General features: G+C 37.1%; 1 protein-coding gene across 6 annotated transcripts in view; it reads right to left on the minus strand.

The window, feature by feature from the left end:
- Ca5b (carbonic anhydrase 5B) overlaps positions 1-14,849 on the minus strand; it is a 121,405-nt gene that overhangs the window by 8,832 nt on the left and 97,724 nt on the right. For 4 of the 6 annotated variants that reach the window (XM_004866102.4, XM_004866107.4, XM_004866105.4 and 1 more), the window contains 3 exons: positions 14,475-14,570; positions 13,901-13,963; positions 13,022-13,177 (listed from right to left, as the gene is read on the minus strand). In XM_004866102.4, coding sequence (XP_004866159.1) covers positions 13,022-13,177; positions 13,901-13,963; positions 14,475-14,570 — 315 coding nt within the window. Of the gene's footprint in view, positions 1-9,436; positions 9,739-12,166; positions 12,403-13,021; positions 13,178-13,900; positions 13,964-14,474; positions 14,571-14,849 lie in introns of those variants that run through there. The other 2 variants (XM_087193703.1, XM_087193701.1) reach the window with 2 other exon arrangements.

Raw genomic sequence — 14,849 nt, forward strand, 5'->3', positions numbered from 1 at the left:
GTGGACAAGCATGGGACAATCTCTTTGGAGCAAAGACTTCAAGCCTAGTAGAGCTAAAGAGGCAGGACTATGACCAGAGGTTTCGCTGAACACAGTGCTTATACTTGCAAATCATATATATATATATATATATATATATATATATATATATATATATACACCCTCATTTAGTAGGAAGTTGGAAAAGGAGTTAATGTTTATTTTTATTTAACTACTTGCAAAACATTAGAATTAGCCCATATGCCAATTAAAAAAATGACATGAAATCTATAAAATAGGCTAGTATATAGCCATTAAAAAAATGGTATTGAGGAGCTGGGTATGATAGTGCATGCCTATAATCCCAGCACTTGGGTGGCTGAGGCAGGAGGATTGCTGTGAATTCAAGGCCAGCCTGGGCTACATAGTGAGTTCAAGACTAACCTGAACTACATAGTAAGACCCTCTCTCAAAAAACCCCAAAAAACAAGAAAAGATATTGAAGATAATATTTGTCATGTATGAAATGTTCTGACATCACTGAGTGAAAAGACCAGCAGAATGACATATACATAACAATCCCATTTTTGTAAAAAAAGTTATGCATATTTATAAAGATAAAAGACCAGAAAGATTTACTTAAACAGTAAATAACATTTACTAGTAAGATTATAGGCAACTGGGATTATAGATGACAAGTTACATTCTTTTCTTACTGAATTTTCTATGTTGAAATTTTACTTGCAAATTCTTCACATGGGCCACTGATCATCTGGTTTATTTGCTCTATTTATTTTTCACTGTTGTGTTTTTTTCTTTTTTTCCAGTAAGGGAGATTGAACCCAGGGCCTTCCCACTGAGTTAATCTCCAGCCTTTTTAATATTTATTTTGAGATTTTTATGTTTATTTCACTAAGTCACTACATTGCTCAGGTTGGGATTACAGCAGTGCACCACCACACCCAGCTTGTTATATCGATTTTTAAAAAATTAATTATATTGGTACATTTAAGGTATACAATATAATGACATTCATCATTGGAAATTTGCACCTTTACATAATCTCTCTCGGTTCTTATTTTTACCCCATTCCCCTGCTCTCCCTTCAACCCCTCTACCCCTCCCTATCTACAAAGACTGTTTCCATTTTTTCATTTTCTCATATTAATTCCATTCCCTTCTTTCCTTTCCCCTACCCCTCCCACTTCTCCTTCCCCATTGCCCCTTTTATTCCTGTTTCACATTATCTATTATACCTTTTAGCCCTTATTTACACTTTCAGTTTCTCACACTAGAGAAACTATTTGGTATTTACACATGTGTGTCCTATTTATTTCGCTTAAGAGTATCGCCTCAAAGTGCATTCATTTAGCTAGAAATGTCTCTAGCTTCTCGTTCTTTATGTCTGAGTAATACTCCATTTTATTAAAAAACCACATTTTCTTTATCCAGTCTTCAGTTGATGGGCAACTGGGTTGCTTCCAAGTTTTGAATATCACAAATTGTGCTGCTATGATATGATATATGGGTGCACATATATGACTGTGGTATAATTCTTTTAATTCTTTGGGGAAGATACCCAGCAGGGGAATAGCTGGGTCAAATGGGACTTCCAATCCTAGTTCTTTGAGCTATCTCCATACTGACTTCCACAGGTTTGCACCAGTCAAAACTCCCACCAGTAGTGGAGTAGGGTTCCTCTTTCCCCACAGTCCCACCAGCATTTGTTATTGGTTGATTTCATGATAGCAGCCATTCTTTCTGGGATGAGGTGGAATCTCAGTGCTGTTTTCATTTGCAACTCTTGAATGACCCATGATTTTGAGCATTTTTTCATATGTTTATTTGCTATTTCTACTTCTTTGTCTGAGAACTGTCTGTTGACTTCAGATGCCGATTTTTGGATTGGGTCTTTAAATGTGGGAGGTCTGATGTTTTAAAGTTCTTTATAGATTCTAGATAGTAGGCCTTTGTCTGAAGGACAGCTGGTGAAAATTTTTCCCACATTGTGGGTTGTCTCTTCACACTGTTGATGGTTTCCTGTGCTTTACAGAAGCTTTTCAATAAGAAGAGATCCCACTTGTGGATTGTTTGTGCTAGTTCACGGGCAACTGACGCTTTGTTCATAAAATCTTTTCCTGCAACAATGTCTTCAAGAGTTCTTCCTAATCTCTCTTCCAGCTGGTTTAACGTTTCTGTTTTAATATTTAGATCTTTAATCCATTTTGATTTTAGTTTAGTGCATGGTGAGAGATATAAGTCTAGTTTTAGTTTTTTTTTAGTTTTGGCAAGTTGAAACCCAATTTTTCCAGCACCACTTAGTAAAAAGGCTATCTTTCCTCCAGTGAGGGTGTTTGGCTCCTTTGACAAAGATGAGGTGACTGAGTGTGTCTGGAGTTGTTTCTGCATCACCTAATATGTTCCACTGGTCCTAAGGTCTGTTTCTTTGCCAGTACCATGATGTTTTTATCAGACTTTGGTGGAGTGCTTGGGGTCTTCTATATAGAGTGTCATGTCATCTGCACATAATGACAATTTGATTTCTTCATTTCCTATATCTTTATTCCTTTTATTTCTTTCTCTTGTCTAATTGCTGTGGCTAATGTTTCCAAAACAATATCAAACAGGAGTGGTGATAGTGGACATCCATGTCTTGTTCCCGATTTTAGTGTGAAGGATTTCAGTTTTTGACCAGTTAGTATGATTTTGGCTGTTTGTTTTTCATAGAAGGCTTTTGTCAGATTGAGGTAGAGACTGTCTATTCCTATTTTTAGAGTTTTTATCATAAATGCATGTTGGATTTTGTCAAATGCTTTTTCTACATCTATTGAGATGATCATATGGTTTTTGTCCTTGGCTCTGTTAATATAGTCTATTACATTTATTGATTTGCTTATGTTGAACCATCCCTGCATCCCTGGGATGAATCCCACTTGCTCAGGGTGTGTGATTTTCTTGATGATCTTCTGCATTCTACTTGCCAGCATCTTATTAAAGATTTTTGCATCTATGTTCATTAGTGAGACTGGCCTATAGTTCTTTTTATTTGGTTAGGTCTTTCTCTGCTTTGGGGACAAAGGTGATGCTTGCTTCCAGGAATGAATTTGGGAGTATTGCTTCCCTTTCAATTTCATTAAAGAGTTTAAACAGTAGTGGCAGTAGTTCCTCTCTAAACGTCTTGTAGAATTCAGCAGTGAAGCCATCAGGACCCAGGCTTTTCTTACTTGGTAAGTTTTTAATTACATTTTCAATTTCATGGATTGATATTGCCTTGTTTACAATTTTCAGGTCTTCGTTCAACTTTGGTAGTTCATATGTATCTAGGAATCTGTCCATTTCTTCTGTGTTTTCCATCTTACTGGCGTCTAGGTTCTCAAAATAGGTATTGACGATCCTCTGGATTTCTGCTGGGTCCCTCGTAATTTCATCCTTTTCATTACTAATTGCATGGATTTGGGCCTTTTCTTTCCTTTTTTTTTTAAGTTTAGCTAAGGGTTTGTCAATTTTGTTTATTCTTTCAAAGAACCAACTCTTGGCTTCATTGATTTTTTGTATTGTTCTCTTAGTCTCCATTGCATTGATTTCTGCCCTGATCTTTATAATTTCCTCCCTTGTATGAGCTTTGGGTTTGGCCTGGTCTTCTTTTTCTAGAAGCTTGAGGTTCAGTATCAAGTTGTTTAATTGGGCTCGCTCAGTTTTCCTAATATGAGTATCCATTGCTATGAATTTCCCTCCTAAGACTGCTTTCATTGAGTCCCATAGATTCCGATATGTTGAACTGTCATCATCATTTAATTGAAGGAACTGTCTGATTTCTTCTTTAATTTCCTCTGTGACCCATTGGTTATTCAGAAGTGTGTTGTTCAATTTCCACATGTTTATGAAATTCTTGTGGTGTCTTTTGCTATTGATCTCCAATTTCATCGCACTAGGGTCTAATAATATACAGGGGATAACTCCAATTCCTTTGCACTTACTTAAACGTGTTCTATGAGCGAGTATGTGGTCTATTTAGGAGAATGACCTAAGTGCAGCTGAAAAGAATGTGTATTCTGATTTTGTGTAGTGGAACACTCTGTAAACATCTGTCAAGTTCATTTGTTCAAGAGTTTGATTGGGTTCTAGTATTTTGTTGCTTATTTTTTGTCTAGTTGATCTATTTGTGATAGTGGGGCATTGAGGTCCCCCACTAGTATTGTATTAGTGCTTATATGATTTTTCATGTCCATTAGTATTTGTTTTATATACTTGGGCACACTAGTGTTTGGTGCATAGATATTTATGACTGTCATCCCTTCCTCTTGCATTGTTCCCTTTACAAGGATATAGTGTCTTTCTTTGTCTCTCTTAATCAATGTTGGTTTGAAATCCACTTGATCTGCAAAGAGAGTAGCTACTCCTCCTTTTTTTCAGGTTCCTGTCGCATGGAGTATGCTTTTCCACCCTTTAACTTTCAGTCTATGAGTTTCTTTTTGAATTAAGTATGTTTCTTGTATGCAGGATATTGTTGGATCTTGCTTCTTGATCCATTCTGCCAGTCTGTTTCTTTTGATTGATGAATTGAGACCATTTAACATTGATGGTTATAACTGATATGTATTGACTTATCATTGTCATGACTTTTTCTTTTTGTTGGATTCTCCCCCTTTGGGTTTAATTTCTTGTCATGCCCAATGGATTCATTCTGCTGGGCTTCCTTGGGTTGTGATCCTTGTTGTCTTGTCCTAGGATATTGTTTAAATTTTTTTGGAGTGCTTGTTTGGTATTCATGAAGTTCCTGAGGCGCTCTTTGTCATGAAAGTATCTTATTTCTCCTTCAATTTTGAAAGATAGTTTTGCAAGGTACATCAATCTGGGTTGGAGGTTGTTTTCCTTTAGGGCTTGAAATACATCACTCCACATTCTTCTTGCCTGTGGGTTTGCATTGAGAAGTATGCTGTGATTCTGATGGGCTTTCCTTTGTATGTGATTTGTTTCTTTTCTCTAACTCCTTGTGAAATTTTGTTCTTCTGTTGGGTTTCTGGAATCTTAACAATTATATGCCTATATGTAGATTTTTTTTGATGAAGGCTAGCTGTAGTCCTATATGCTTCACTTATCTGTATGTCAAGTTCTTTTCCCCTATTTGGGAAGTTTTCTGCCATTACTTCTGTGAAGAGTTTTTTTATGTCATCTGCACTTTGTCCTATTTCTTCATAGACTCTGATCAGTTTGATGTTATTCTTCTTTGCATCATCTAGCAGCTGATGGATTGATTTCTCATGGTCCCTTACTATTTTTGAGAAATTTTATCTCCACTTGATTAAGGCTATCTATGAAAAACCAACAGCCAACATCATACTGAATGGTCAAGAACTGAAAACTTTTACGCTAAAATCAAGAACAAGACAAAGATGCCCATTAGCACCACTCCTCTTCAATATTGTTCTGGAAACATTAGCCACAGCAATTAGAAAAGAAAAAAAAAATAAAAGGAGTAAAGTTAGGAAACAAAGAAGATAAACTGTCATTATTTGCTGATGATATGATACTTTACATAGAAGACCCAAAATACTCGTAGACTTAATTGACAGATTCAGTAGAGTAGCTGGATACAAGGTCAACACTCAAAAAACAATAGCCTTTTTATATACAAATAATAGACTCACTGAGAGAGAAATTAGGGAAACAATTCCTTTTTTTTTTTTTTTTTTTTGGTACCGGGGATCGAACTCAGGTCCTTGCACTTGCGCAGCAGGTGGCGAAACCACTGAGCTAAATCCTCAGCCCCTGGAAACAATTCCTTTTACAATAGCATCCAAAAAATGAAATATCTAGGAATCAATCTAACAAAGGAGGCAAAAGACCTCTACACTGAAAACTACAGCACTCTGAAAAAGGAGATCAAGGAGGATATAAGGAAATGGAAAGACATTCCTTGTTCCTGGGTAGGAAGAATCAATATAGTGAAAATGGCCATACTTCCAAAACTACTATATAGACTTAATGCAATGCTGATTGAAATTCCCACAATATATTTTACAGAATTAGAGAAAACAATTCAAAAATTCATTTGAAACCAGAAGAGACCTAGAATAGCAAAAGAAATTCTAGGCAACAGAGACATGGCTGGGGGTATTACAATCCCCAATGTGAAACTATACTACAAAGCTACTGTGACAAAAATAGCATGGTACTGGCAAAGAAATAGACCCGAGGATCAGTGGAATACATTAGAAGATGCAGAAACGACAACAGATATGTCCAGCCACCTCATCTTTGACAAAGGAGCCAACCATCCTCATTGGAGGAAAGATAGCCTATTTAATAAATGGTGTTCAAAAACTGGATTTCAACCTGCCAAAGATTAAAACTAGACCCATACCTATCACCATGCACTAAACTAAATTCAAAGTGGATTAAAGGTCTAAATATTAAGACAGAAACATTAAATTTGCTGGAAGATAAGTTAGGTAGAACTCTTGAAGACATTGGCATAGGAAAAGACTTTATGAACAAAACTTCAGTAGCACGGGAGCTAGCACAAAGAATCAACAACTGGGATCTCATCTTATTAAAAACTTCTGCACTCCAAGAGAAACCACCAACAGAGCTAAGAGAAAACCTACAATGTGGGAAAAAATTTTCAGCAGTTGTACCTTAGACAAAGGACTACTATCTAGAATATATAAAGAACTGAAAAAAATCAGACCCCCCCCAAATTCAAAGACCCAATTAAAAAATGGGCATCTGAAATGAACAGACATTTCTCAGACAAAGAAGTAAAAGCAGCAAATAAACAAATGAAAAAATGTTCAACATCACTGGTTATTCAAGAGATGCAGATGAAAACAACACTGAGATTCCACCTCACCCCACAAAGAATGGCTGCTATCAAGAAATCAACCAATAACAAATGCTGGTGGGGGTGTGGGGAGAAAGGAACCCTTCTCCATTGCTGGTGGGAGTGCAGACTGGTGCAGCCACTGTGGAAATCAGTATGGAGATATCTCAAAGAACTAGGATTAGAGATCCCATTTGACCCAGCTATCCCCCCTGCTGGGTATCTTCCCAAAAGAATTAAAAGAATCATACCACAGTGATATATGCACACCCATGTTTATAGCGACAGAGTTTGTAATAGCTAAAGCTTGGAAATAGCCCAAGTGCCCATCAACTGGAAACTGGATAAAGAAGCTGTGGTTTTTTTATAAAATGGAGTACTACTCAGCCATAAAGAATGAGAAACTAGAGACATTTATAGCTAAATGGATGCATATTGCGGCCATACTCTTAAGTGAAATAAATAGGACACACATGTGTAAATACCAAATAGTTTCTCTAGTGTGAGAAACTGAAAGTGTAATTAAGGATTAAAATGATTAAAATGAATAATTGATAATTTGAAATTCGAAGAAAAGGTTCAAAGGTGTAGGGGTGGTGGGAGGGGAAGGGGAGAGATCAGAGTTACAGGCTGGATTCTGGAAAGAATCCATATATAGATTGTGTTTAAAACTATAGGAAGAGATGTAGATAGAGACTAGGCCGGAGCTCATCAGTGCATTGGGAAGGAAGAGTCATTGAGATCAAAGGAGAGAAGGGTGTGTTTCCAGAAGAAGCACATACAACTATGTACAGTTCACAGTACTTGATAGTGTGATAAATGACTGTTACTCTTTTAGGTACTGATCATAACATGCTGTGCTTTTCATCCTTTAGAGCATAATCCTACTTATATAAAAGAGTTTACTGTAAAACTGTGCTGCTATGCCAGTGGTAGCCTCATGTATCTCGTGTTTAACTGCATATTTGGATAATATTAAGGGGGCATCACAGATGATTGACGTATACATTTTCAGTTTGCACTTAGTAATTGGCACTCTGTGTGGTACTTTGTGATACACATGGATGAAATTGCCTAATAATATATTTCTCAGATTATAGTTCCATCACATGTCACATGACTATATTGAAATTTAAATTTTAAAAAATTTGGCCTATGTGGAGTCTACTAGTTAATTAGAATTTTTTCTCCAGACCACTATTTGTTCAATATTAGTTTTAAAAATCTTTCTAAAACAAATCATCTTCTGATGTCTTGTTAATGCTTGAGATTTTTAAAAAATTATATGGAAAAATGTTTAAGTACTTTTCAGTTTTGCTTTGGTTGAGTTCTATTATTTTTTTTATATTATTATAGTTTTTTTCCCTTGCATTGCTTTTCTTTGAATAATTTTAATTTTTGCATGTGTGTGTTTAGTGAATGATAATAAAGTTATACATTTTAAAAAAAAGAAAAAAGTTTTCTTTTCCTGGTCACTAATTGCCATCCTATCTTCTATATCTGAAATTCTATTCTCACATTGGCTCATTCTGCTGTATAAACTTTCAATGGAGTTTTTAATCTCCTGGAAATCTGTTTGTATCTCTTTTATGGATTCCATTTGTTTCCTATGTTGGGATTTCATCATGTTCCTCAGTTCCTCTATTTTTTAATCTGTGTCCTCTCTAGATTTATTAATCACGTCTTGCACTATGGGCACAATCTCTGCTCTTATCTGGGAAATTATTTCTGATTTCATTTTTTCCATATCCTCTTTCATTGCCAATTCAGGGAGTCCAGGTGGTTGAGTATCAGATTGTTCCATCTTGTTGCCCTTTGGGGTTGCCTTAGGTGATTTGGAAGTCTGGTTTTGAGACTATTTAGGTGTCTTCTCATTTCAACAGATGCAGCCTGCTGTGCCTTTGTTGAGGTGACTTTTTCCTCACCCAGTGGTCTTCAATTCCCAGCAAGCCACTGAGCAGCCTTTACAATGCTGCTCACCAGTACACCAATTCCTGGGTTCAGAGTGGTGGCTTTCTGGATCCCTGAGCTGACCTGTTGTCTGGGCGGGCTTCTGGCTGGGGCCTGTGCACACTTGGGATGGTATCTAGGCGTGCCTCTCGCTGGGCCCCTATGTAGCTGTTGTCTGGGAGGGCCTTTTGCTGGGGGCTGTGCACCCCAGTTCCTATTGTCTGTGCAAGCTTCTGGCTAGGGTCTCCATGCACTTATCAATGGTATTGATAGAGAAAATTTAAACTATGGGTTAGTTATTAAGGTAGCTGAAGTAGAATAAGTAATCCGTTCCTTTAAGATTTACCTTTCCCGTAACTCTTGTTGTTTAAAGTGATGGCTAACTGAACCTTTGACCTGTAACCTAACTGTAGATAACATTTAACCTGGAGAAAAGCAAAGTACAAATGTTTGGGTGGTTTACAATGTATGTGTTTTAGGCGCCATCTATTTGTTATATGTCTGTGACTGTAACCGTTAACAGGAACTAGTTGTAAAAGAGAAACAGAAATTTTACTAAGACCACCAGAAATGAGGTAATGGCTAAAAGAAGATATAAAAGGAAATGTTAAAGCAAAGGACGGGGTGGACATTGATCAGACGAGTTTCTGGCGGTCCCCCTCGCTAGCAATTAAAGGCTTTGTTTTTTTACCCAAATTCTGTGTCTCCGTACATTTCTTTCCGCGATTCCGAAACAGTATCAGGCCAAGCCTCTGGCTGTTGCTTGTGCGCCTGTGTAGCTCTTTTCCAGGTGGGTCCTTGGCTGTGGCTGATGGGATGGCGGGCCTCTGGCTGAAGCTTGTGTGCCTGTGCAGCTCTTTTCTGGTCAGGCCTTTGGCTTGGGCATGTGTGCAGGAGCCTCTGGGGTCGGAGCGGAGCCCTGGCCGTGATCCACCTGCAGTCGCGCCGCTCTAGTCCACACAGCTGCTCCCCAGGATCTGCACACACTTACCAATGGAATGGTGGGCCTCAGGCTGCTATTGATTTTTAAATATGAAGAATAGCAGCAGGCTAAATGTACAGGCCACAAAGCCTAGGATTATGGGCATTCAAGCTCTGTATTTTTGCCATTCATTTAGGGTGGTTTTCATCACAGCATTAAAAACATACATAGTCTAATTTATTAGTTTTGTTTTAGATTTCTGGTTTTGTTTTATAGTTAGAAGAATGTCTTCCATTTGAAGGTATGAGTGAATTTTCCTAAGATTATCCTAGATTTGTATGACAGTATTTTTTACATTTAATATGTCTAGAATATATTCTTGTGTAAAGTTTGAATGTTGGATCCAACATTTTTCCCTAGATCTGTTCAGCTGTTCCTCAACAGCACTTACTGAATGTCCTCACTGAGCTGAGATCCTACCTATTGTCATAAAATAAATTCTCATATGAACATATTTTTGAACTTACTATTTTCTTCCTGTGAGGGCTTATTTGTTTATTTATGGTAGTGAGGATCGAACCCAGAGCCTCACAAATGCTAGGGAAGTGCTCTACCACTGAGGTACGTCCCTAGCCCTGTGGTGGCTAATTTTGTGTCACCTTGGCTGGCCCAGGGATGCCCAGATAGCTGGTTAAACATGATGTGTGGGTGTGTCTGTGAGAGTGTTTCCTAAGGAGACTGGGATTTCAGCAGGCACCCTGAGTAAAGCAGAATGCCTTTCCCGCTGGGGTGGGCACCCCAACTCCACAGAACAGAACAAGAAGATTGCTACTGTGCTTCCTTCCATCTTTTTCTTCAGGCGGCTGTATCATGGTATTTAATTACTGAGGAATCTTGGCAATCTTACCATTCTTCATTTTCTCTTTTAGCATTGTCCCTGGCTATTCATGCTTATTTGTTGTTAGGCGGGTTTAGAAGTAACAGATCTATTTAGAATTCTATTAATGTATTAATTGGAACTACATTAACTCTATAGACAATAAACAATTCTTGCAGAGTAATAGCTTAAGGAGAACTGACATCAAATGTGTCCTTATGGTGTCTTCCTATCCAATAATATGGGATGAGTTTTATTAATTTAAGTCTTCTTTTGTAACCTTCGGGAACATTTTAAATTTTCTTGTTAATTTTCCTTGTTAACCTTATTCCAAAGTATTTTGTATTTTTGTTTTATTATGAACAGGATTCTTTCTTCCATTATATTATTGCTCCACTATAGCAATTGTGATATAAATATATCAAATGTATTTATTTCTATAAATGAACATTGTACTCCAGTAGTTACCAAAATATCTTATTTTCTACTAGTTTTTCTTATTGTTTCCTGTATTTATTTTTTATTTTCTGGTCTATTTGTATTGGCTATTTCCAGAACATCATTTTTTTTTAAGAGATGGGATCTCCCTATGTTGCTCAGGCTGGCCCTAAACTCCTGGGCTCAAGTGATTCTCCTGCCTCAGCCTTCTGAGCAGCTGGAACTACAGGTGCACACCACCACACCCACCTAATTCCAAAGTATAATTTAATATGGTAACAGTTCTTTCTATATTAAGCATATTTATTTGGGCCATTGTATCATGAGTTTCACATCTGTGGATTTTTCCAACTGTGGCTCAAAAATATTGGGAAAAAAAGTGTATCTGTACTGAATATATTTTTTCTTCTCCTTATTCCCTAACCAATACATTATAACAACTAGTTACATAGGATTTACATTGTATTAGCTATTATAAGAAATCTAGAGAAGATTTAAAGTGTGCAGGAGGATATAAATATGTTATATGCAAATATTAAACCATTTCATATGAGGTACTTGAGCATCTATAACTTTTGGTATCCACGAGAGGTCCTAAAACCAGTCCTCTAGATACCAAAAGATGACTATATTTACTTTTGAACTGAGATCAATCTCTTTTATTATATAGTCTCTATTCATCCCTAACTTACTAAGTTTTTAAAAACTGAATAGAGGGGCTGGGGATTTAGCTCAGTGGTTCCAGTGCCTGCCTCGCAAGCACAAGGTCCCGAGTTTGATCTCTGGTACAAAAAAAAAAAAACTGAATAGAGAATTTTGCAAATGTCTTTCAGAATCTATGGAAATATCAGGCACAGGGACTCACACCTGTAATCTGAGTCACTTAGGAGCCTGAGGTAGCAAGATCACAAGTTCAAAGCCAGCCAGGGGAACTTAGCTGGACCCTGTCTCAAAAAATAAAAAGGGCGGGCCGGGAATTTAGCTCAGTGGTTCCACTGCCTGCCTTGCAAGCGCAAGGACCCGAGTTCGATCCCCAGTACCAAAAAAAAAAAAAAAAATTAAAAAAATTAAAAAATTTAAAAAATAAATAAAAAGGGCTGAGGATATAGCGCCATGGTAGCATTTCCTTGGGGTTGACCCCCAGTATCAAGAGAAAAAACATCTGTGGCAATGACAATATGTTTTTAGAGTCACTGATAAAATGAATATTAATAACATTACTAGAATGTATACTACTTGGGAAAAGTATATATGTCTTCTTATATACTGTTGGATTCTGTTTCAAATATTTTATTTTAGTTGCTTCTTCTTTTGGTTTTTATATTTTTCAGAGATACCAGCCTTGAGTTTACTTTTTACAGCAGGGTGAGGGACAAATCTTTGATGAGTGTTGGTATCTGTTATCTTGGCTTCCTAGAAAGAGTTTGGAAAGTCTTGTTTTTGTGAAAATGCTTTGTAATCAATAAATGATTCCATATAGCAAGTATATTTTTTGAGTTTTTTTGTTTCTTTTTTCTTTTTCTATATAGCAACTATAATCAAATATTATTATACTTTAGTTATAACTAAACAGAATTTTGTGTATTGATATGGTAACTACCACTCAAACTTAATTTCAAAGGGAAAAATAAATCCCAAGTTTAAAACAACTAACTTGCATTAAGTTTTCTGGAAAGTCATTGTTGGGATCTTTTTATCTTGAGATTTTTATTGCAAAACTCCCTTCAGATTTTTAAATGGTTTTGAACGTATCCATTTCTAGCCTTCATTCTTCCTGTTAAGTGGATCTTGATTTTATATACAGATTCATATTTACATATATGACGTGATATATAAAACATGTAATTATTAAATGTAGATGCAAATAGCTTAGTTCTTCCTTGTTTTAACGCTTCTCTCTCGTTAATTGGAAGCATTTCCTAATTCATATCCAAATTAAGACAAAAGTTAAAATCAATGTCAAAGTTTGAACCCAGCCTTATCTTAAATGGGCAGCAGGATTCCTTAGATGGCAAATGGGGAAAGAATGTACCTGATTGTGATCAACTTCTACTGGCTGCTTCTTAATGATCCAGGTGACAGATTCTGAGAGAGGTGGGGTAGTCAGAGACCCTGAGTAGGTCCAGTAATCAGGGCAGACGGGCATCAGGCAGGCAGGGTCAAAGGACCCAAATTCCACAAGGGTGTCCTGGTCAAGAGAAGAGTTGCGGAGTTATTATTCAGTAGTGAAAGCTACTCAGGAATCAGGTGACGAGGCAGTGATTTTCAGGGGCTGTCCAGGGACTAGCAGGCAAGCTGCAAGGACCCTGGGCAGCTTCCCAGAGAATCGTTATTGCCTAGGTCAGAATCCTGCCCAGGTTTTGTTTCTGTGATCAGTTGTATATTTAAGATACAAAACCTTTTTCTCCCTCAATTCTAGTGAGAGACTAACTCACAGTTGTCCTTGTAAAATGCAGTACAAACCAGGAGGAGCCAGAATCTTGGACTAAGAAGACAAGGGAAAAAGAATGAGATGAAGAGAGAGTGAGAGGGAGGGATGAATAACAGACTTCCAGTGAGTAACCGCATTGGGATTCTGAATATTGAAGAATTAATCCTAGGGATTGGACAAAGGATATGGGCAATTTTTTTTTTTGCAGCCAGACAAGTCAAATTTCTGTAGAAGTTTATTTGCTCCCTACCTGTGGGAGGAAGCTAGAGGAAAAAAGGCTGGTCTGGACAAGGACTGAGAAGCAGCTCGTGTCAGGAACAAAGAAGGGGATAGCTAACGCGAGTATCCTAAGGGGCACGTCACTGATGGCAGTGTTGGAAGAGAATCTGCATACAGTTCACTTAATTGCACTCCTGATTCACTGTCTCCACTCAGACTGAAACATAAAATGTATTTCAGGTGATTTAGGGGAAAAATTACCTTATGCTTAATGGATGGCAAAGTATCCACCAATTTCTGTAGCTCTTTATGATGTTGGCCTAGCTAAAGAAAGATCAAAGAGAAAATATTACAAACAATGGACATCTCACTGTAGAAATGGTAACAGAATGTGAATTAAAATGAACCACCTGGTGATTACATATAAACAAACCACACAACTGAAACTAGACTTAAACTGGTAATTGAGAATGATATAAACATCACCGAATTAAATTAGACACAAACAAATGAGCAGGCTGTATGCTGACAAGGCCAGTGTGCCTGAAGGGAAAGGTACCTCGTGCCTCTTCTTATATTGAAATTTAAATTCATTAGAATTAAAAATTATTCTGCACTCGCACTAACCACATTTCAAATGCTCAATTGCCACAGATGGCTTGTGATTACTCGATTGGACTGTGTACTTTTACACCGTTTGAAATATATTCTTAATAACTTTACTTTTATTACTGTATTGATCCCAATGGTTTTTAGTAAATAACAATATTAGAATGTTCAGTATTCTCCTGATCTAATACAACACATGGTTTAAAGTTCATGAGTTTTTTTTTACCTTTAAAAATACTCCTATCACAGCCAAACCATTTTCTTCCAGTGCTGCATCCTCAAAGCTTTCAAATTTGACTGCATTCCAATGCACCAAGTGCAGCTGAAACACCATTAAAAGTGGGTTTAATACATGACCATACAGGGTAGCTGCAGAGAAACCTGACAGCTTCATCCAATGTGCAATATTTAATCATGTTTCCTCATCCAAAATAAAGCCACTTTGAAAAGCATATGGCAATTAAGTGTCAAATGAGATGGAAATAAAGAACAGGAGGAAATTTAGGCAAGAGCAACAATTAGTGTTACTTTGGAAGAGAGGGATTTATTAGGGGAGAAAAATAAAATTCATATACCAAAGGAACATTTCAGTGAGAGATGA

Source organism: Heterocephalus glaber, unplaced genomic scaffold, assembly GCF_053883595.1.
Source record: "Heterocephalus glaber isolate CG9 unplaced genomic scaffold, H.glaber_assembly_v1.0 deba00001594, whole genome shotgun sequence".
In the NCBI taxonomy this organism is placed as follows: Eukaryota; Metazoa; Chordata; class Mammalia; order Rodentia; family Bathyergidae; genus Heterocephalus; species Heterocephalus glaber.